This window comes from Salvelinus namaycush, chromosome 26 (assembly GCF_016432855.1).
Source record: "Salvelinus namaycush isolate Seneca chromosome 26, SaNama_1.0, whole genome shotgun sequence".
Lineage (NCBI taxonomy): Eukaryota > Metazoa > Chordata > Actinopteri > Salmoniformes > Salmonidae > Salvelinus > Salvelinus namaycush.
The window spans coordinates 3213868-3238725 of record NC_052332.1 but is presented as its reverse complement, the minus strand read 5'-3'; the positions used below and the strand labels follow the sequence as shown (position 1 = coordinate 3238725).

At 41.1% G+C, this 24858-nt stretch overlaps 1 protein-coding gene across 1 annotated transcript; it reads left to right on the top strand.

Annotated features, from left to right (window-relative positions):
• Positions 1–1736: 1736 nt before the first annotated feature.
• LOC120021292 (serine/threonine-protein phosphatase 2A catalytic subunit beta isoform) lies at positions 1737–24007 on the top strand. The gene is made up of 7 exons (XM_038964989.1): positions 1737–2170; positions 16324–16533; positions 17612–17785; positions 19736–19825; positions 20339–20500; positions 21288–21406; positions 23139–24007. The coding sequence occupies exons 1-7, from the start codon at positions 2069–2071 to the stop codon at positions 23209–23211; spliced, it is 930 nt and encodes a 309-aa protein (XP_038820917.1). The 5' UTR covers positions 1737–2068; the 3' UTR covers positions 23212–24007.
• The last annotated feature ends 851 nt before the right edge of the window (positions 24008–24858 follow it).

The window sequence follows — 24858 nt, the reverse complement described above, 5'->3', positions numbered from 1 at the left end:
CAGCCACAACTGCATGGCCAGGCACGACTCCAACACCATCATTAAGTTTGCAGACGACACAACAGTGGTAGGCCTGATCACCAACAACGACGAGACAGCCTACAGGGAGGAGGTCAGAGACCTGGCCGAGTGGTGCCAGAATAACAACCTATCCCTCAACGTAACCAAGACTAAGGAGATGATTGTGGACTACAGGAAAAGGAGGACAGAGCACGGCCCCATTCTCATCGACGGGGCTGTAGTGGAGCAGGTTGAGAGCTTCAAGTTCCTTGGTGTCCACATCAACAACAAACTAGACTGGTCCAAACACACCAAGACAGTTGTGAAGAGGGCACGACAAAGCCTATTCCCCCTCAGGAAACTAAAAAGATTTGGCATGGGTCCTGAGATCCTCAAGAAGTTCTACAGCTGCAACATCGAGAGCATCCTGACTGGTTGCATCACTGCCTGGTATGGCAATTGCTCGGCCTCCGACCACAAGGCACTACATAGGGTAGTGCCTACGGCCCAGTACATCACTGGGGCTAAGCTGCCTGCCATCCAGGACCTCTACACCAGGCGATGTCAGAGGAAGGACCTAAAAATTGTCAAAGACCCCAGCCACAGACTGTTCTTTCTACTACCGCATGGCAACTGTTACAGGAGTGCCAAGTCTAGGACAAAAAGTCTTCTCAACAGTTTTTTATATGCACATTTACTTGACCTATACATTCATGTACATATGTACATATTACCTCAATTGGCCCGACCAACCAGTGCTCCCACACATTGGCTAACCGGGCTATCTGCATTGTGTCCCACCACCCACCACCTGCCAACCCCTCTTTATGCTACTGCTACTCTCTGTTCATCATATATGCATAGTCACTTTAACCATATCTACATGTACATACTACCTCAATCAGCCTGACTAACCAGTGTCTGTATGTAGCCTCGCTACTTTTATAGCTTCGCTACTGTTTTTCACTGTTGTTTTTATTTCTTTACTTACCTTTTTTTGCACTATTGGTTAGAGCCTGTATTCAGCAATTCACTGTAAGGTCTACACCTGTTGTATTCGGCGCACGTGACAAATACACTTTGTTTTGAATCAGGGTGCCCTCTCTCCGAAAAGGTTAATTGACCCACAGTCCCACACTGTGACATGCAAATGAGCGATAGAAAACCGATCGCACAAATGTCACCATTCTGGAATTTATATATATTTTTTGCTGTGCGGGCGCCCCATGCCGCCCCTGGCAAGATACCGTCCTGGGTGGCTGCCCATGTCGCCTATGTCTAAATCCACCACTGCCAACAAGTGATATATGTTTCAGTAAGATTGGATTTTTTGCATTAACAGCAATGATTATTAACTATACTCCATGGATGGAACGTAAGTCGCAGAAAATAAAGGTTGTGCTGGCAGCTGCAGAGAGGTATTTGGGTGTGCGAGACTTGACATTAGAAGGAAGCGTTACAGTGTGTTTAGCAGTGATGTCCCATCCTTTCAGGCTGTTGGCCTGAAGTAGGACTAAATACATTTACATTGTGTTGTAGGGTATTTATTATTATTATATATAAAAAAAAATTGTGAGTGCAGTGTTATATGGTAGGGTATTTGTTGTATTATATAATTTTTTACAACTAATTAAGCAAAGTATAAGGGAGTTCTACTCCAGTCTAGTAGATGGCGGTAATGCAACATTTATTGGATGCCAACTGCCGTTAAACCTCATCAATGAAGAAGACGTCGATCAGAGCGGCCATTATACAGCGAGTTTCCATTGTAGGGGGGAGACAGGGAACTAACAGTGCCGAGAAAACAGGGACGTCCCTGCCGCGCCACACGGTGTATACGTGGGACATACAAATACCAGGAAGATTAGCTAACTTTGTATTGAGGATATCGGTACCGATAATAATCACTGATTAGCTCGTTGATGATAGATAGAGAGCTGCGCATCGTTCTAAGTTAGCTACAACGCCATCCATAGTTCCGTCGAAGTTGGGGCGAATTAACGGTTATTTCATTACTTCACCATATCCACCAGTTAGCTAAAAACAGCCTATCTGATCAGTTTTCAAAATGGACGATAAAGTCTTTACAAAGGAATTAGACCAATGGGTCGAGCAACTGAATGAATGCAAGCAACTGTCGGAGAATCAAGTGAGAACGCTCTGCGAAAAGGTAAGCACATCCAACTGAGTGCGTTTCTTCAACGCTAGCTTCTCACGGATAACTAGCGGACGTGTACAATTTGTATGTCAGATAGCTAGCTATCTCTCCCTAGTCCAAACACTAAAAGACACACCCTATCCCATCAGCCCTAAAATTAAGTGGACACTTCTGATGACGTATCATGACGTCTGACGAATATACACTTGCAGGGCGAGGGAGGAAGGAATGATTTTTAAATGCACCGCCCTTGCCCAGAAATGTGTCACTCGTTCATCCCGCGATGATTGTGTGGATATGGATATCTACTCATATGGGGAATTTCTTGATAAGTTTAAAATTCCAATAACCCCAAAAGAGTATGCAATTGTTTTTGATGCGATTCCAAGGGGGGTTGTAATCTCTTTTAAATTCCTCTGTGGCTGATGTAAGTAACATAGATTTACATGAAAATATCTTAATTGGCAATATTAACATCAAAGATAAATGTAGTAATAAACAGATTAGGAATATTGTTTGTGATTCTACAATTCCCTCAGCAAGATTATTTTGGTCAAATATTATCTATGGTGATATACAGCGGGGCAAAGCATGGGAAATTGCTAACAAATATTGTATCAGTAACAAAGTAAAGGAAGTTTCATTTAAAATGTTACACAGAATTTATCCTGTGAAACATGTTTTGGAAAGATCCAAGCTAAATATTGACTATAACTGTGAATTCTGTGGAATGGAGAAGGAGACCATTTTGCATTTGATTTTTGCCTGTATTTATAATAGAATGTTTTGGATTGACATACAGAAATTTGTTTAAAAAAAAAAAATAGGACCGATTGTACTATTTAATTGTTTTGATATAATTTATTTCAGAAATTCTGACATAGATAAAGATGTAGTATATTTAATTCAACTGCTAATAATACTAGGTACATTTCATATTCACAAATGCAAATGGTCTAATTTGAAACACAACTTTTTCACTTTATAAATTAATGTAAACAATATGGCACTACTATAACTAAAATGAAAAACAAAAAGGCAATTAAAACTTGTTGTATTATTAATAAATATGATTTGTTTGTTTAGTATTCCTGGCAATGTAAATAGTTAATGTATGCTTGTTTACATGTGACTATTCCTCGTTTGTTTGTTAATTAATTATAAATAAATAAAAAGATTGTGTTTTCAGCCACCGTAGGTGCTTTATATGCGCTACAGTCAATTATGATTGCATGTCTACTTATATTAACTATATAATTAATATATGCCTACTGTATGATAGCTAGCAAATTAATTAGCTAACTAAAGTTAGCCTGCCTAGCTGGAACTTCAGAAGGAAAATGTTTTATTTCTACAATTTCCAAAAGATATCCCAAAAAACATATTTACTTTTTACGAGATGTGTTTGTGTCGTCATGTGCGTTAGTAGCACAATTTCTAATTATTTGTATTTGTTTTTATTTTCAATTGTATGTAGACTTCTCCATTGATGTTGTTTTTAAGTTTTGTCAGGGTGTTCTTAGCGGTTGTGCAATTGTTACATTGTATTATGGGGAGTTTGAGGCCCCGGAGTGAACATAATTGTACACTCGCAAACTCAACTAAAAACGAGGGCTGTGGAGCTTATGTTGCAAATTTCCCTTGCTTGGCTAATCATTTGTACCGCCCACCGTGATGGGGATTCCCCCAAGGGAATAAGTCAAGGGTAAGTGGACGAGGGTATGTCTTTTATGAGTTTGAACCGCAGCCCGAGTCTGTAATATCTACATGTTTCAAGCAGACCACAATAGTCCCTGTGTTCAGGAAAGCGAAGGTAACTTGCCTAACCCCCCTCTCTTTCTAAAATTATCAGCTGAAATTGTTGCAACCCCTATTACTAGCCTGTTCAACCTGTCTTTCGTATTGTCTGAGATCCCCAAAGATTGGAAAGCTGCCGCGGTCATCCCCCTCTTCAAAGGGGGAGACACTCTAGACCCAAACTGCTACAGACCTATATCTATCCTTCCCTGCCTTTCTAAGGTCTTCACAAGCCACGTTAACAAACAGATCACTGACCATTTCGAATCCCACCGTACCTTCTCCGCTATGCAATCTTGTTTCCGAGCTGGTCATGGGTGCACCTCAGCCACGCTCAAGGTCCTAAACGATATCATAACCGCCATCGATAAGAGACAAAACTGTGCAGCTGTATTCATCGACCTGGCCAAGGCTTTTGACTCTGTCAATCACCACATTCTTATCGGCAGACTCAACAGTCTTGGTTTCTCAAATGACTGCCTCGCCTGGTTCCCCAACTACTTCTCAGATAGAGATCAGTGTGTCAAATCGGAGGGCCTGTTGTCCGAACCTCTGGCAGTTTCTATGGGGGTGCCACGGGGTTCAATTCTCGGGCCGACTCTTTTCTCTGTAAACATCAATGATGTCACTCTTGCTGCTGGTGATTCTCTGATCCACCTCTACGTAGACGACACCATTCTGTATACTTCTGGCCCTTCTTTGGACACTGTGTTAACTAACCTCCAAACGAGCTTCAATGCCATACAACTCTCCTTCCGTGGCCTCCAACTGCTCTTAAACGCAAGTAAAACTAAATGCATGCTCTTCAACCGATCACTGCCCGCACCTTCCCACCCGTCCAGCATCACTACTCTGGACGGTTCTGACTTAGAATATGTGGACAACTACACATACCTAGGTGTCTGGTTAGAGTGTAAACTCTCCTTCCAGACTCATATTAAACATCTCCAATCCAAAATTAAATCTAGAATCGGCTTCCTATTTTGCAACAAAGCATCCTTCACTCATGCTGACAAACATACCCTCATAAAACTGACTATCCTGCTGATCTTTGACTTCGGCGATGTCATTTACAAAATAGCCTCCAACACTCTACTCAGCAAATTGGATGCAGTCTATCACAGTGCCATCCGTTTTGTCACCAAAGCTCCATATACTACCCATCACTGCGACATGTATGCTCTCGTTGGCTGGCCCTCGCTTCATATTCGTCGCCAAACCCTCTGGCTCCAGGTCATCTACAAGTCTTTGCTAGGTAATGCCCCGCCTTATCTCAGCTCACTGGTCACCATAGCAGCACCCACCTGTAGCACACACTCTAGCAGGTATATTTCACTGGTCACCCCCAAAGCCAATTCCTCCTTTGGCCGCCTTTCCTTCCAGTTCTCTGCTGCCAATGACTGGAACGAATTGCAAAAATCACTGAAGCTGGAGACTCATATCTCCCTCACTAACTTTAAGCACCAGCTGTCAGAGCAGCTCACAGATCACTGCACCTGTACATAGCCCATCTGTAAATAGCCCATCCAACTACCTCATCCCCATACTGTTATTTTTATTTTTTCTCCTTTGCACCCCAGTATCTCTGCTTGCACATTCATCTTCTGCACATCTATCACTCCAGTGTTTACATTGCTAAATTGTAATTATTTCGCCACTTTGGCCTATTTATTGCCTTACCTCCCTTATCTTACCTCATTTGCACACACTGTACATAGACTTTTTTTCTATTGTGTTATTGACTATATGTTTGTTTATTCCATGTGTAACTCTCTCTTGGTTGTGTCGCACTGCTTTGCTTTATCTTGGCCAGGTCGCAGTTGTATAAGATAACTTGTTCTCAACTAGCCTACCTGGTTAAATAAAGGTGAAATATATATTTTTTAAATAAATTACTTCCGCCCCTAGCACTCACGTCGTTAGCAAAGAAGATCTTTGAAAGGCTGGTCATGGCTCACATCAACACCATCATCCCGCAAACCCTAGACCCACTCCAATTTCCATATCCCCCCCCCAGAATGCTGTTCAAACCAAACTTTGTCACATGCACCAAATACAACATGTGTAGACCTTACTGTGAAATGCTTACTTACAAGCCCTTAACCAACAGCGCAGTTCAAGAAAGAGTTACCAAAAATATTTACCAAATAAACGAGAGTAAAAAGTAACAATAAAATAACAATAACGAGGCTATATACAGGGGGTACCGGTACCGAGTCAATGTGCAGGGATTCATTGACTACAGCTCAGCGTTCGACACCATAGTGCCCACAAAGCTCATCACTAAGCTAAGGACCCTGGGACTAAATATACCTCCCTCTGCAAACTGGATCCTGGACTTCCTGACGGGCCGCCCCCACATGGTAAGAGTTGGCAACCACATCTGCCACGCTGATCCTCAATGCGGGGGTGCGTGCTTAGTTCCCTCCTGTACTGTACCCAAGACTACGTGGCCAAGCACGACTCGAACACCATCAAGTTTGTTGACAACACAGGTAGGCCTGAACATCGACAACGATGTGACAGCCTATAGGGAGGAAGTCAAAGACTTGGCAGTGTGGTGACAGGACAACAACCTCTCCCTCAACGTGAACAAGACAAAGGAGCTGGACTACAGGAAAGGGAGGGCTTAACACGCCCCCATTAACATCAACGGGGCTGTAGTGGAGCGGGTCGAGAGTTTCAAGCTCCTTGGTGTCCACATCACCAACAAACTATCATGGTCCAAAAACACCAAGACAGTCGTGAAGAGGGCACGACAACACCTTTCCCCCCTCAGGAGACTGAAAAGATTTGGCATGGGTCCCCAGATCCTAAAAAGTTCTACAGTGGCACCGCCGAGAGCAAACTCACCGCCTGGTTTGGCAACTGCTCGGTATCCGACCTTAAGACGCTACAGAGGGCAGTGCATACTTTTTTTTTTTTTACCCTGCTGCTACTCGCTGTTTCTTATATATGCATAGTCACTCTAACCCAACCTACTAACCTGTACCCCCGCACATTGAATCGGTACCGGTACCCCCTGTATATAGCCTCATTATTATTATTATTTTGTGTTACATAGAATCTCACCTCACCTCATCAACAGCCAGTGAAACTGCAGGGCACCAAATTCAAAACAACAGAAATCCCATAATTAAAATTCCTCAAACATACAAGTATTTTACACCATTTTAAAGATACACTTGTTGTAAATCCAGCCACAGTGTCCGATTTCAAAAAGGCTTTACGACGAAAGCACACCAAACGATTATGTTAGGTCAGAGCCAAGTCACAGAAAAACAGGGCCATTTTTCCAGCCAGAGAGGAGTCACAAAAAGCAGAAATAGAGATAAAATTAATCACTAACCTTTGATCTTCATCAGATGACACTCATAGGACTTCATGTTACACAATACATGTATGTTTTGTTCGGTAAAGTTCATATTTATATAAAAAAATCTGAGTTTACATTGGCGCGTTATGTTCAGTTGTTCCAAAACATCCGGTGATTTTGCAGAGAGCCACATCAATTTACAGAAATACTCATAATAAACATTGCTAAAAGATACAACTGTTATGCATGGAATTTTAGATCCACTTCTCCTTAATGCAACCGCTGTGTCAGATTTTTTTTTAAACTTTACGGAAAAAGCACACTATGCAATAATATGAGTACAGTGCTCAGAGACCAACACAACCCAAACTGATATCTGCCATGTTGTGTAGTCAACAGAAGTCAGAAATAGCATTATAAATATTCACTTACCTTTGATGATCTTCATCAGAATGCACTCCCAGGAATCCCAGTTCCACAATAAATGTTTGTTTTGTTCAATGAAGTCCATCATTTATGTCCAAATACCTCCTTTTTGTTTGCGCGTTTAGCCCAGTAATCAAAATTCATGACGCGCAATTACTAGGTGCAGACAAAGTCAAGAAGTTCCGTTACAGTCCGTAGAAACATGTCAAACGATGTATAGAATCAATCTGTAGGATGTTTTTAACATAAATCTTCAATAATGTTCCAACCGGAGAATTCCTTTGTCTTCAGAAATGCAATGGAACGCAAGCTAACTATCACGTGAACGGGCATGGTCAGCTCGTGGCTCTCTGGAAGACCTCTGACTCAATCACCTCTCATTCGCCCCCAACTTCACAGTAGAAGCCTCAAACAAGGTTCTAAAGACTGTTGACATCTAGTGCAAGCCTTAGGAAGTGCAATATGACCAAATTTCCACTATCTTGGATAAGCAAAGAGTTGAAAAACTACAAACCTCAGATTTCCCACTTCCTGGTTGGATTTTTTCTCAGGTTTTTGCCTGCCATATGAGTTCTGTTATACTCACAGACATCATTCAAACAGTTTTAGAAACTTCAGAGTGTTTTCTATCAAAATCTACTAATAATATACATATCCTAGCATCTGGGCCTGAGTAGCAGGCAGTTTACTCTGGGCACGCTTTTCATCCGGATGTGAAAATACTGCCCCCTACCCTAGAGAAGTTAACCAACAATGCAGTTCAAGAACGAGTTAAGGGCTTGTAAGTTCTGTAGACCTTACCTTTTCATGTTGTATTTGGCGCATGTGACAAACTACGGGTGTGTTCGTAAATTCAATCTGGAGTGCCAGAGTGCGCTCTGGGCGTTTGTAAATTCATCAGTTACTCTGTGCTCTGGCACACTCAGACGAGAACGCTCTGAAATCAAAGTACTTAAAACAATTTTTTTGATTTTTTTTTGTTATGGAACCTTTTATTTTCCTAGGCAAGTCCGTTAAAACAAATTCTTATTCTTACCCCGGCCAAACCTGGACGACACTGGGCCAATTGTGTGCCGCCCTATGGGACCAATCACGACCGAGATACAGCCTACATAGCCAGAGTGAATTTACGAACGCACCCTATGTTTCCATCACTGGGCGTTACAGGTTAGTTTAGCTATCCAAAACGCCAACATAGTATCGCCCAGAGCAGGTTAGTTTAATAATCGGTCTATATTCTCGATTTGTGGGAAAAATGTATCTTAGAAACGTCCGTGTCCAGTTGTAGGTGATTCTACAAAAAACAGATAACTCCTATATTAAATCCATATTTTGTATAGTTTCGAGTGAGAAATGCATCTTCCATGTTGTGCAGATCTTTGTTTTGGGCGAGCCGTGTGGCACTGTCGTCTACTTCTACACGTGTCTGTGTTACATAAAACAACTAGTTCCTGCAAAGATGCTGTGAAATGCTAGATGTGCGGCAGCTAAGATGGCAAGTTGCCCGAGGTGCCTCCTCACGCAGTACAAATAGGGTGACCACATTTAAAATACCCAAATGTGGGATAACAAGATGATTTTGTGGGACATTCATGGAACAGTGTATCCAACATGAATACATTTTTGGGGCACAAGTTCTTGAAATTTTCCACATTGACTGACCTGCATGTCTTAAAGTAATGATGGACTGTTGTTTCTCTTTGCTTATTTGAGCTGTTCTTGCCATAATATGGACTTGGTCTTTTACCAAATAGGCCTGTTTTCTGTATACCATCACTACATTTTCACAAAATAACTGATTGACTCCAATGCATTAAGAAGGAAATAAATTCCACAAATTAACTTTTAACAAGGCACACCTGTTAATTGAAATGGATTCCAGGTGACTACCTCATGAAGCTGGTTGAGAGAATGCCTTGACAGCTTTGCACAGTATTGGCAAAGGGTGGCTACTTTGAAGAATATTAAATATATTTTGATTTGTTCAACACTTTTTGGGGGTTGCATGATTCCATATGTTATTTTCGTAGTTTTGATGTCTTCACTATTCAACAATGTAGAAAATATTTTAGTTTTTTTTAAACAAAAAAACTTGAATGAGTAGGTGTGTCCAAACTTTTGACTGGTACTGTGAATATTCAAAAATGTATCAAAACATTGACCAGAGGACAATATTCAGAAATTATTTCAAAACCCACACAAAGTAGGTTATTGGATTGGCAAAGATTCTTACTTCTGTTACAATGTAAAAATGCAAATTACTATTCAGACAATTTCAAAATATAGATAACCTCTCCCAATACAGTTTAGTAGAGACCAGGCCTGACACAATGTAGAAATAGTACTTTGACAACACTTTAGAGAATGCAACAAGTATTAGATAAACACAACTGTTCAGAGACTAATTTAAAACATACACATTTGCTGATACGATTTGTAGTAAAAATGAATGTCACGCAAGTGTTTGCATTTAGTCAACAACATGTCATGGAAGTTGCTGAAGCGTGTTGCTCAGGGGCAGAACAACAGATTTTTACCTTGTCAGCTCGTGGATTTGATCCAGCAGCCTTTCGGTTACTGGCCCAATGCTCCTACCCGCCAGGCTACCTGCCTCCCCTGTTAGGCTAGGTTGACTTTTTTTTGCCTACGATTTATAGGACAAATTCATATTTCACACTGTCACTTTAGTGTTTGCATTTAGCCTACAACATGTCATGGAACTTCTGGAAGCACGGCCCCGTCCTGCAAAGTGGCCCAGAACACGTAGAGCACCCACAGGAGGTTTCTACACATCTCCCACTTTTTGGCCCTGCTTCCATTCCGGATGCACACGGCACACCCTCTCTTGCGCCGTTTAAACTTCACCAGGGAGTGGCCTCCTTTCAAATGATGAGTTACAACTCGGTCTACACCCCCTGGTGCCACATTCTTGGCTTCCCGCTTCCTGCCACTATAACCACCACAAAGCGAATGCACAAGTTGCATTTTGAATGCCTTCAGGGATGCCTGTGGTTTCTGGAAAGGGGCCTTTGCAGGGTCCCCCACACAATGTAACCACGATGATAGCAATTTTGAGCATCCCCCAAAACACATACTTCCACTATTTCCTGGCTGTGCGTCCAGCATTATAGTAGCTTCTGAACTGGTCGATGGTCAACCCCAAACATTTTTTTCTTGTTGTAATCCAAGACCAGCTCTGGAACACAGAACGGAACATTGTTCCTGTATTTTGATACTGGTTTTAGGGTGTCATTCTCTGAGCTATTAGAACATAGAAAGTACACCTAATTTGTCCCTCCAGCAGCACACTATAACATTAGCCACAGGCCATTTTAGAATCTGACCTCTGTGGAACTTGCCCTCCATAATGGCCTTGGGGGAATTCTTCCTATTGTGCCTTACTGTGCCACAATAGTATGTGTTCGTGTCAAGAAGATCTCTCACCAGAGGTATGGGTGAAAATAAGATGTCATCATAGACCTGGTGATGTGACAAGAGAGAGCCCCGCATGAGCTCCATGACAACTAAGGCTAAGCCAAGCTCTGTTGCTTCATCCCCCTGATCTGTGGACACACTGAAAGCAAGGCAGTAGCCAGTCAAGGAGTCAGACACCATATTTTTATCCCCCACTTTTTTGGGGCATTTACTGCTTTCACAGTAGCCTACCGTCAAATGTTATCATCGTAGTTGAAGTAGTTTGGGGAAATTCTCTTGCAGTTTTCTGATTAAAAAGCCTGACTTTGTCATCTCTGTCACATTGGCTGAATTTGGATCGAAGAAGTACACGTATTTACTAGGGATGCACCGATATGTCATTTTTGGCCGATACCGATATCCAATATTTTCCTTGACAAAAAAACAATACGGATAACCGATATTTAAAAGTGTGTGGCCTTTTAAGTATTATAGTACAGTTAAATAGTTGAAACACACACTGACCAAAAAGTTATTTTGTTGCCATCTACGTATGTCCCCATTAACAGTAAAACATAATCAAAACCTATTTCTTTCACTTACTGGTTGTGCTGTTTTGTTGTTAATTTGTTCAGTCTCAACCAGGATTTCATCATACATGTCAATCAGTGAAGTTTCAGCTCTGTCTGTCCGTGGCCTCTCTTCATCCGTGCGCACTGTCACTGTGTCCGTTTCCATCTTGTCCAGCTGTGTCTAACATTTCACGTAAACCCTTTCTTGTCTGCATCAAAGTAGCAGTCCTTGTACCTAGCATCAAGCATGGTGGTGACACAGTGGAGGCTCAGAGAGAATGCCACCTAATCGCTTGATCACAGCCTCTTGTAGAGTACTTTTGCAAGTTTTAACCCCACGGTCTGTGTTGGCAGTTTTGTTGAGCAGGCATTTCAATGCCATGACAGGGTATCACGTCTGCTGCAGACGCAGTTGATTAGCTTATTTCTCGAGTCAGCTGTTCGGATGGAGCTAGGAGTGTGTTCATGTTTCAAGCATGTTCTCAAATGCCATTGAAATGGCAGCAGCGGTATGAGAACCAGCACATTCTTGAGCACGCAATACGGCTTTCCTCAGTAAGAAATCCTCGTCGACCCACTGCTGTCATACTCAGCATGCTCATGGGGCTGACATCGCTGGTCCAAATGTCAGTCGTGAAGCTAATAGCAGTGACGCCCATAGCAAGTAGCTCATCGATGTGCTTTTCAATAATAATGTGTAACTCCGGTAGGGCACATTTTTTTTTCAAATGACTGCTTGACTTGAACTTGTTTAGTTGTTGGAAGTGTGCGCTTAGTATTTTTCTGCTTTTGTTCTGTGTAGCGCTGTATTTTTCATGGCGTCAATACGTCATCTACTAGATGTCAACAGTCTTTAGAAATTGTTTCAGGCTTGTATCCTGAAAAATGAGGAAGTAAGAGCAGTCTGAATGAGTGGACCCTAAAGTGTCACAGAGTTTTTTCATGCGCGAGACAGAGAGAGTGCGTTTCTTGTTTACCTTTTAAATTGACGCCGTTATTGTCCGGTTTAAATATTATAGATTATTTAGGCTAAAAACAACCTGAGGATTGAATATAAACATCGTTTGACATGTTTCTATGAACTTTACGGATACAATTTGGATTTTTTTGTCTTCCTGTTTTGACTGGATTACTGAAGAAAACGCGCGAACAAAATGGAGGTTTTTGGATATAAAGAGACTTTATCAAACAAAAGGAACATTTATTGAGTAAATGAATGTCTGCTGAGTGCAACCATATGAAGATCATCAAAGGTAAGGGATTAATTTTATCTCTATTTCTAAATTGTGTAAATGTTCTACTTGGCTGGTTACTGTTTGTAATGTTTTGTCTAGTGGGCTATGTTCTCAAATAATCGTAAGGTATGCTTTCGCCGTAAAGCATTTTAAAAATCTGACACCATGGTTGGATTCACAAGAAGTTAATCTTTAAACCGATGTAAAATATGTTTTGCATCTTTTGTTTATAATGAGTATTTCTGTATTTGAATTTGGCGCCCAACAGTTTCACTGGCTGTTGAAGAGGTGGGACGCTACCGTCTCACATACCCAAGAGAGGTTAAAGTACTGTACTTCCTCTTTCAAAATATCATTCGGTGAATAATGCATGACTCCATTTTGTAACAAGTTTCAAAAAAAAAAAAATTGGTAGCATTTCTATACTGAAGATTGAAAAATAATTTGGTGCATTTTTTTCCCCCATATTCCATCCAGTTCGCTTTATTTTTATAATATATTACACTGGATCTTTCTTGAATAAGTTCCTCCATTTTCTTTTTGTTTTTCCTCTAACTTATTCTGGCCTCTATGGTACAGTTTTAATTGCTATCTAACTGTACTGTTAGTCCTTCAGTTTCCTTTGTTAATATGGACTCTTTTGATCTAAATTGCTTTTGTTTTATAGATGAGTACTGAATTGCATGGCCTCTAAAGGCACATTTAAGTGTCCCATACAATAAGGGGATCTGCTGTACCTATGTTATGTCTGAAAAACTCAGTTATAAATTATTCTGTCCTAGTTCTAAACAATTTATCTAGTAGGCTTTGATTAAATGTCCAATATCCTCGCCCACGTGGAAATTCTGTAAGAGTAATATATATGCCAATTATGTGATGATCCGACCGCATTCTGTCCCCTATCAACACTTTTTAAACTTTTGGTGCCAGAGAGAATGACATAAGAAAGTAATCAAGACGACTAGCTTGATTAAGCCTCCGTCATGTATATCTCACTAGGTCAGGGTATTTAAGCCTCCATATATCCACAAATTCCAATATATCCATGACATTCATGATTTCCTTAAGTGCCTGAGGGTGATAGTTTGTAGTGTGATTTCCTTTGCGGTCCATAGAGGTATTTTAGACCGTATTAAAATCTCCCACCATAATAATAGAGTCTAGTTTGTAGAGTTGATAAATTCTTATATATATTTTCAAAGAAGCTTGGATCATCATTATTTGGACTGTATAGGTTAATAAGCCATATTTGTTTATTGTCCAATAACATTTAAAATAAACCATCTACCTTGATGATCTGTTTGGACAATTTGCACATTTGGATGAAAATTACTGTTAATTTATACCATCACCCCTTTTGAATTTCTTTGCCCATGGGAGAAATATATTTCCCCCCCAGTCCTTTTCCACAAAACTTCATCTAAAATTGTTGAATGAGTTTCCTGTAAACAATAGATATTATATTCCTTCTCTTTTAGCCAGGTAAATACTGATCATCTTTTCTTATCTGCTAAGCCATAACAATTTTAACTGGCTATACTTATTTCACCACTTACCATAATGAGACACAACTCTATTCAATTCTCTTTCTCATAATATATGTTTGTAAACGTACCATTAAAAAGTAACATGATGATTGAGATTCTATATAGCTGTACCATGATATTTGCATTGCTACTAAGTAAACCTCCAATTGGTCCCCACTACTCCACCCGCTAAAAGCACTCCTCATCCCGAGTTGGGTTGTCATCCCAATGCCCGGCAGACCATTCCCCCCCCCCCCCCCCCCCCCCCCCCCGATCCAAAGCCCTGAAGATACTGGGATCCATCCTTCGAAAAGAGCACACAGTGCCATAGAACTCATGCTTGCAGCATGCGGGGCAGCTTTTCTATCTAGTGTACAAAGTTAAAAAAACAACAACATACAAATCCAATTTTATTGGTCACATACACGTGTTTAGCAGAAATGCTTGTGCTTCTAGCACCGACAGTGGATTAATATCTAACAATTACACAACATATACCCAATACACACACGTAAAGGAGTGGAATTAAGAATATAAAAATATATGGACGAGCAATGTCAGAGTGGCATAGAATAAGATATAGGATACAGTATATACATAATAGTCACTGTCGGTACAACATCTCCTATACACTTTATGATAAACTCAATCACATTTGTCAATGTTATTCTCGGAAGCTACCCGGAACATATCCCAGCCGCGTGATCAAAACAATCTTGATGCGTGGATTCCGATTTGTCAGACCAGCGTTGAATAGTCCTTAGCACGGGTACTTTCTGTTTGAGTTTCTGCCTATAGGAAGGGAGTAGCAAAATGGAGTGGTGATCAGATTTGCCGAAAGGAGGGCAGGTGAGGGCCTTATAGGCATCCTGGAAGTTGGAGCTGTTTTGGCAGCACGTACTACAGCCGATATGTTGATAGAAATTCGGCATCTTTTTTCTCAAATTTGCTTTGTTAAATTCCCCAGCTACTGTACAATAAATGTGGCCTCACGATATGTGGTTTCTAGTTTGCATAAAGTCCAGTGGAGTTCTTTTGAGGGCTGTCTTGGTAACAGCTTGAGGGGGGATATACACAGCCGTGGCTATAACTGATGAGAATTATTTTGGGAGATAATACGGTCGGCATTTGATTGAGGTATTCTAGGTCAGGTGAAAAAAAGGACTTGAGTTCCTGCATGTTATCACAATTACACCATGAGTTGTTAATCATGAAACATACACCCCTGCCTTTTTTATTCCCAGAGAGATATTTATTCCTGTCTGCGTGTTGGACTGAGAATCCAGCTGGCTGGACCGATTCGGTCTGTATATCCCAAGAGAGCCATGTTTCTGTGGAGCAGAGTATGTTACAATCCCTGATCTCTCTCTCTGGAAAGCTCTCTGAGCTAGTCAGCTTTATTATCTAGAGATTGAACCTTAGCGAGTAATATACTCGGAATCGTTGAGTGGTGTGCGCGCCTCCTAAATTGGACTAGAAGACCACTCCGAGTACCTCTCCTTCGCCGGTGTTGTTTTGGGTCGGCTTCTGGAATCAGTTCAATTGCTCTGGGGGGGTGCGAACAAAGGATCTGCTTCGGAAAAGTCGTACTCCTGGTCATGATGCTGGTAGTGCTGGTGAGTTTCCGCCGCTCTGCTATCCAGTAGTTCTTCCCGGCTGTATGTAATAACACCCCAAAAAATGATGGGCTAACAATGTAAGAAATAATAATACATTAAACTAAATACTGCAAAGTTTCTTAAGAGCAAGAAGCGAGGGAACCCTCTCTGTCGGCCTACTTGTCTTGCAGCCTTTCATTCACCCTCTTGAATAAATGTTTACATTTGTATACACCAGTCACTGATGTTTTCTGTAATCCACTTTTTGTTCCCCTCTCCAGGCTAAAGAGATCCTGACCAAGGAGTCCAACGTGCAGGAGGTGCGCTGTCCCGTCACAGTGTGCGGAGATGTGCACGGCCAGTTCCATGACCTCATGGAGCTTTTCAGAATCGGGGGCAAGTCGCCCGACACCAACTACCTGTTCATGGGGGACTACGTAGACCGAGGCTACTACTCGGTGGAAACAGTCTCGCTGCTTGTCGCACTAAAGGTAAGTGAACTCTGAACCTGATGAGTGGGCTGAAACCACAGTATTTCAGTTTCTGGTATAAAGTCTGTCTTGCCATCGGGTTGGAACCAGTTCAGGGAACAGAACCGAAAACCGGAAAATAACGTAATTTTTAGAGGAACCGAAACCGAACCGGGAGCGAAAGTGTGATTGTTCCGGAACAGAAGAGTTATTTTAAAAGCATGGGAACCACTTAATAACGTTATTTTACGTTCCAGGCATTTTTTCAGTCCCACAAAAAACAACAACTAAGCGCCTATACAAAGCCCTCACTCTGTCACTCAATAAATTGCTATCTGCCAGTTAAAAATCTTTGCCAGTGCGTGTAGGCTACCTGCCCCTCCCCTGATGTTACAAAGTGATTCAGAAATTAGGGAGAGACGTTTTTAATTGGAGAAGAATGGATTAACCTTTTCAATGGCAGTTAAGGATACTATAGTTATCATGTTTCACATTGGATTTATTAACTACAAAAAGGTAAGACGTGTTTTTATTCTGGTGACGCTCTGCACACACAAGCATGTTAGCTAGCTAGCTCTGGTCCAACATTAAGCCAACTCTGAAGTTCAAACATTCAAAGTTCCTTCATAGTTCAAAGTTCTGCTCCTCCGTAGGTATCATTCTGTGGGCCTGTCATAAGATGCCCGGCACTTCAAGCCAAGCCTCCGTCTCCACCGTCTCGCGCAACACACTTGTCTGTTCAATGCATGTAAATAGCTTGCCCGCTCCATAGCAAGCTACTCTATCCGCACTGATTGGTGAAATAATGTTGATGTTGAGCAAAATGTGAACATGTCAGACGTTTTAAAAGGAACGATTATAATCCGTTGCTTTTTGGGTTTCGAACTGGTTCAGAACTTTTTTTTTGCTGGTTGAAAAAAAGTGTATTTTTCCAAATGCGGCGTAAAGTGCATGCTTGTAAATGGTTTTGAATACGATGCAGTTTAGTTTTCACATGGTGGCACCGTGCTGCTGTCACAGTCTTTGTGAAGACATTTTTTATTAATCAAGTTTTTTTAGGCCTAGAGCTTTTGGAGCTAAACTCTCTCTCGCTCCACAGGTCCGTTACCCAAAGCGCATCACGATACTGCGGGGGAACCACGAGAGCAGACAGATCACCCAGGTGTACGGCTTCTACGACGAGTGCTTGAGGAAGTACGGCAATGCCAATGTGTGGAAATACTTCACAGACCTCTTCGACTATCTCCCCCTGACGGCCCTTGTCGACGAACAGGTAACACAAGTGCATAAAGTGGTGTTATTTTATGTCATTGTGTGCATCCCAAATGGCACCCTTTTTCCTTTATAGTGCAATACTTTTGACCAGGGCCGGATTTTCACCAGGGTCCATAGGGCTGTGGTCAAAAGTAGTCGAAAGTTTACATACACTTCGGTTGGAGTCATTAAAACTCGTTTTTCAACCACTCCACAAATTTCTTGTTAACAAACTAAAGTTTTGGCAAGTCAGTTAGGACTATCTACTTTGTGCATGACACAAGTAATTTTTCCAACAATTGTTTACAGACAGATTATTTCACTTATAATTCACTGTATCACAATTCCAGTGGGTCAGAAGTTTACATACACTAAGTTCACTGTGCCTTTTAAACAGCTTGGAAAATTCCAGAAAATTATGTCATGGCTTTAGAAGCTTCTGATAGGCTAACTGACATTTGAGTCAATTGGAGGTGTACTAGTGGATGTATTTGAAGGCCTACCTTCAAACTCAGTGCCTTTTTGCTTGATGTCATGGGAAAATCAAAAGAAATCGGCCAAGACCTCAGAAAAAAAATAGACCTCCACAAGTCTGGTTCATCCTTGGGAGCAATTTCCAAACGCCTGAATGTACCACGTTAATCTGTACAAATAATAGTACGCAAGTCGAAACACCATGGGACCACGGAGCCATCATACCGCTCAGGAAGGAGACGTGTTCTGTCTTCGTAGAGATGAATGTACTTTGGTGCGAAAAGTGCAAATCAACCCCAGAACAACACCAAAAGTTTCTATATCCACAGTAAAACGAGTCCTATATCGATATAACCTGAAAGGCCGCTCAGCAAGGAAGAAGCCACTTCTCCAAAACCGCCATTAAAAAAGCCAGACTACGGTTTGCAACTGCACATGGGGACAAAGGTTGTACTTTTTGGAGAAATGTCCTCTGGTCTGATGAAACAAAAATGTTTGACCATAATAACCGTTATGTTTGGAGGAAAATGGGGGAAGCTTGCAAGCCAAAGAACACCATCCAAACCGTGAAGCATGGGGGTGGCAGCATCATGTTGTGGGGGTGCTTTGCTGCAGGAGGTACTGGTGCACTTAGCAAAATTGATGGCATCATGAGGATGGAAAATGATGTGGATATATTGAAGCAACATCTCAAGACATCAGTCAGGAAATTAAAACTTGGTCGCAAATGGGTCTTCCAAATAGACAATGACCCCAAGCATACTTCCAAAGTTGTGGCAAAATGACAACAAATTCAAGGTATTGGAGTGGCCATCACCTCAATCCTATAGAAAATTTGTTGGCAGAACTGTAAAAGCGTGTGTGAGCAAGGAGGCCTACAAACCTGACTCAGTTACACCAGCTCCATCAGGAGGAATGGGCCAAAATTCACCCAACGTATTGTGGGAAGCTTGTGGAAGGCTACCTAAAATGTTTGACCCATGTTAAACAATTTAAATGCAACGCTACCAAATACATTTTTTTTTAATTTTATTTATTTATTTAACCTTTATTTAACCAGGAAGGGCTCATTGAGATTTAAAATCTCTTTTTCAAGAGCGTCCTGGCCAAGATAATAATTGAGTGTATGTAAACTTCTGACCCACTGGGAATGTGATGAAAGAAATAAACAGTTCTCTCTGCTATTATTCTGACATTTCACATTCTTAAAATAAAGTGGTGATCCTAATTGACCTAAGACAGGGAATTTTTACTAGGATTAAATGTCAGCAATTGTGAAAAACTGAGTTTTTAAATATATTTGGCTAAGGTGTACGTAAACTTCCGACTTCAACTGTACATAATAGCGTGCAATTTGGGACATACATTGAATGTTATACGTAAGTTCAAAGGAAGCGTTCCTAATTATGTTTGTGATTTTACATGTAGGCAACAATCCTCTTATCCAAAGTGACGTAAAGGTAAATCACGTTTATTCTTTCGTCCTATGCTGTAGATCTTCTGCCTGCACGGTGGCCTCTCCCCCTCCATAGACACACTGGATCACATCCGGGCCCTGGATCGCCTGCAGGAAGTTCCACACGAGGTCAGTGTTGCCTGACAGAGGACCTAATTAGCCCTGTCAACCACACAGACAGTGGGGGTAGGATACTAGCTAGCTGTCAGCACCGAGAGGGGCTGTCAGATGGTATGAGGTCGACTGCGTTAGAGCCAAGCCCCAGGTTGTGTTCAGTAGGCACCAAATGGAGTGAAATAGGGAGACCTTAACTGGACTTGTCCACTGAGAAAAGCTCCTTTTTTGTTTTCCGTCTGTGTTTTGCTACGTCATACCATAATGAACATGACCCTGGTCTCTTTTTGAGGGGTAGGCTATTCAGGTTCCAATGCATCAATGTCATTGATGGCTGCAGTCTTATGACAAATATTAGGACTGTTTCCCTTCTTTGCAATCCTACTGCCCATTACATATTTAATATGATCTCTGTGTTCAAGCTGTCCTAAATAAGGTCAGAATCCCTATGCGGCAATTTATTGAGGGCTGCTTTTCGTGTGTGTGTGTGTGTGTGTGTGTGTGTGTGTGTGTGTGTGTGTGTTTCAGGGGCCAATGTGTGACCTGCTGTGGTCAGACCCAGATGACCGCGGGGGCTGGGGCATCTCCCCCCGAGGTGCTGGCTACACCTTTGGGCAGGACATCTCAGAAACCTTCAACCATGCCAACGGTCTTACCCTTGTGTCCCGTGCCCACCAACTTGTCATGGAGGTAAACCCCAGTTATGCTTTTAGTTTAGGCAGTTAATGTTTATGCTCAGTGTCTTTTATATACTTGGTTGGTGTAGTTTTAGTATCAAAGCATGTCGCAATTACAGTGATTCTGGGAGTGAAATGCTTCTGTAGATGGTTTAGAATTTGAATTCCCCCATGGAAGAGAAGACAATTTTTCCAAATGTTTCAAGTCAAATATTGTTGTACTTCCATTCTGTACATGGAACCTAAAGGTCTGTTAAGACTGCCCCGAGGGAATTGAATTTGAGATGTCAAAATGAACAGATATAAGAGCAGATGTAGCCTACACACACTTGAGTTAGCTTGCCCTCCCTCCGTGTCTCTGTAGATGTTTCAGCTGGAAGCTGCTGTGCGAATGTTAGCTGTTTAACGTGGATAAATAATACAGGAGTCTTGTGTACGCCGTTTTTATTTATAGTATTATCAACTTCCGGCTTTGAGGGAGGAGCTGGCAGCTTGTGTCCAAAATGGCACCCTATCCCGCACGTAGTGCACTACTTTTGAACAGGGCTCTCTTTTTAAAATTTGCACTGAGGGGAATAGATTTGGGACGCATCCTGGGAATTCACCTGGCTCAGAATTCCAGGGCCAGAATGTAGAGTTGAAAATGAAGCTGTGTACTGTACGCATATAACGACTTCTTGTATTAAGTACCTAAAATACATACGTGGCATATGTCCTCAGAAAGATCCAACTAATGATTAGAATAAGCAATTTTAAGGTTCACTTTACTTTTTATAGTGATGCGGATTTTTGTTTTCCAGGGCTACAACTGGTGTCATGACCGAAACGTCGTCACCATCTTCAGTGCACCAAACTACTGCTACCGCTGTGGCAACCAAGCTGCCATCATGGAACTGGACGACACTCTGAAATACTCTTTGTAAGTGACATTGAGGTTATCTGAAGATCTAAGGACAGGGGAACTCAGATTAGTGTTTATAACCAGGTTTCCATCCAACCGTTTCATACAGATGAATTACCTGATGCATTTAAAAAAAAGTCACGACCGGACTGACGGAAACAGGAAATGCTGGTACAATTGTATAACTGTCCGACAGACAATTTGTTGGTTCGACACGGTGGGATCTTTTCAAATCAAATTTTATTGGTCACATTCACATGGCAGATGTTATTGCGAGTGTAGTGCAATGCTTGTGCTTCTAGTAACGACAGTGCAGTAATATCTAACAATTCCACAACAAATACCTAATGCACACATCTAAATAAGGAATGGAATAAGCATATATACATTTATGGATGAGCAACGTCAGAGCGGCATTTTTGTGTCTGTAAAATGTATAAAGTGAGAAATGGCGGTGGAAATGCCTTTTTATGCGCAACTATTGGTATAATAACCATCATATTGAAGTAAACTTGATATGTTGTGTGGTCCTCCCACTACGACTCGGGAAAGCATGCAGTTTATTAGGCTACAGATGAAATAAGTTATAATGAACTGCACAGAGTGGTGAAAATGCATGGTAATGAGCTTGATGCACCTTTCTTATTCTGGTGTTGTTTTTTCATCAATGCATGGCTGCCGTTTGACAAATAAATATTGTCCTTAATAATCTTGTGTAGTAGATACCTGCACTGTATCTGCCAGCTGTCGGCTATAGCGCATGTGCCAAGACCAGAGTGGGCACATTTGTTGTATAATGCAACAGTATTTGTGACACAACATGCAGTACGTCTACATGCATAGCCCTGTATCTGCAATAAGTCTGTTTGATTGAAATGCACCTCTGGTGGGAAGATTTGTTTTTTTAGGCTGTTTTCAAGCTAGTTTTCTGCAATTATACATATTCTGCTATGGGGCTGAGAAACATTTGTGCAAATTTTCCAAAGTTCTTTGCATTTTTCCATGAATGCTGTGTTCTTTTGCTATCAATGCACATAACAATCGATGCACAAACATAACTATCAATGCTGCTGAATTCTTAGTTTTTTTCCCAGCTGTGTAGCATTTATTTTGGGAATTTTTAGTTCTCAATGATTATATTATAAATAAGAAATATATACAGTGCCTTCAGAAATTATTCACACCCCTTGACTTTTTCCAGATATTGTTGTTACAGCTTGAATTTAGAATGGATTTATTTGAGTTTTTTTTGTCACTGGTATTGTCACACAATACCCCGTAATGTCAAAGTGGAATTAGGTTATTTGAAATTTGTACAAATTTAATTACAAATGAAAAGCTGAAATGTCTTGAGTCAATAAGTATTCAACCCCTTTTGTTATGGCAAGCCTAAATAAGTTCCAGAGTAAAAAAAATGTTGCTTAAGTTGCACGGACTCACTGTGTGCAATAATAGTGTTTAACATCATTTTCGAAGGACTACCTCATCTCTGTACCCCACACATACAATTATCTGTAAGGTCCCTTTTTCGAGCAGCGAATTTCAAAAACGTATTCTACCACAAAGACCAGGGAGGTTTTCCAATGCCTCGCAAAAGAAGGGCACCTATTGGTAGATCTGTAAAAGTGCTGGCATTATAAATTGAGTTATACGTTCCATTATCACCTCGATTGTAATTGTTCAAATGTGCCAGTTCTGTAATGGTCTTCATTGGAGTCATCCTAATGTTGTATTTACTGTCCTCCTCCAGCCTTCAGTTTGACCCTGCACCTCGACGCGGGGAGCCCCATGTCACCCGCCGTACCCCTGACTACTTCCTATAAACACCCACTGGCCTGGTGGTGGTGGAGGAAGAAGACTGCAAGACCGCTACAGCAAGCAAACAACAAACTCCCAAAACCTGTGTGCATATGACCTGTTGCAACATGAAAGCACTGACATGGACCAAAATGTGCCATATAAGCATTTAGTACATAATACAAATTGCCCTGTGTCTCAGTACTGCAACACAGTGTCCCGTTTGAGCCTTTACTGTAGTTGCCTGCTGTATAATATTGATCGTAATATTATTTTGTTTATGGGCTCTACACACAGAGAGAAAGCATCCCTATATACGGTATTTTCCATTATTGCGTGTGAGCGCACAGGCACTGCCATTGAGGCGATCTCTATTTTGAAGTGGTCAATTTTCTTCACGATTGGCTGATCTCTCCTGATTACCAGGTTGGACATGATTTCCAACAGGGTCATGGGGGGGGGGAGGGGGGATCAGCCAATGAAGTTGGCTGTCCATGCTAAAATGGCCTTTTGGCCACTAGAGGCCTCTCTCTGCAACTGTACATTACTCTGCACAAAAAAATGTGATAACTTGCTTACTTTCCCCACCAAAATATCACTGGAAAATGATACAGTTTCCATTGGCAATGCCTGGCATGTGAATAACGGTATTTTATACAAATGCACAAGCTTACATCCCCAGCCCACGCTTCTTCACCAAACTTCTCCCTACTCTTCCCCTTGGTCTAATCTACCTGTTTATTTTCCTCTATATATTTGTCATGAAGTGATTGCCTCTTTGATGCATTTGAACTAATAAAGTACTTTAAATTGTAAATGACACAATCGCTGACTCAGGGATATTTTCAATCGAAATTGTCCACTCATACAGTAAGTTTGTGTAGCAAAATGTTTTAATAAAGCTTGGGAACCACTGGAATTTATACACAAACCGTGGTGTTTGAGCATTGGGAAGAGTACACTAGGCAGAGGTGGAAAAAGTACTAAATTGTCATACTTGAGTAAAAGTAAAGATACCTTAATGTAAAATGACTCAAGTAACCCAGTAAAATACTACTAAATGTGCTTAAGTACAGTGGTGTAAAAAGTATTCAATTTTCATACTTAAGTTAAAAGTAGAAAGTAAATGCTATACATCAAATTCCTTATATTTAGCAAACAAAATGGCACAATTTACTTTTTTATAACTTTTTTTGACAGCCAAGTGCACACCAACACTCAAACGAAGCATTTATGTTTAGTGAGTCCACCAGATCAGAGGCAGTACGGATGACCAGGGACGGTCTCTTGATAAGTGTGTGAATTGGACCTTTTTCCTGTACTGCTAAGCATTCAAATTGTAACTAGTACTTTTGGGTGTCAGGGAAAATGTATGGAGTAAAAAGTACATCATTTTATTTTGGAATGTAGTGAGGTTAAAGTTGGCAAAAATATAAAAAGTCAAGTAGCCCCAAAAAATGACTAAGTAGTACTTTCAAATATTTTTACTTAAGTACTTTACACCACTGACACAAGGGTTGTAGACTGTCCTGACCATTGAGCTGTAAAATCCTGGCAATATGGACTCCGTTAACAGGTTTATATACTGAACAAAAATATAAACACAACATGTAAAGTGTTGGTCCCATGTTTCATGAGCTGAAATAAAAGATCCAAGAAATGTTCCATATGCT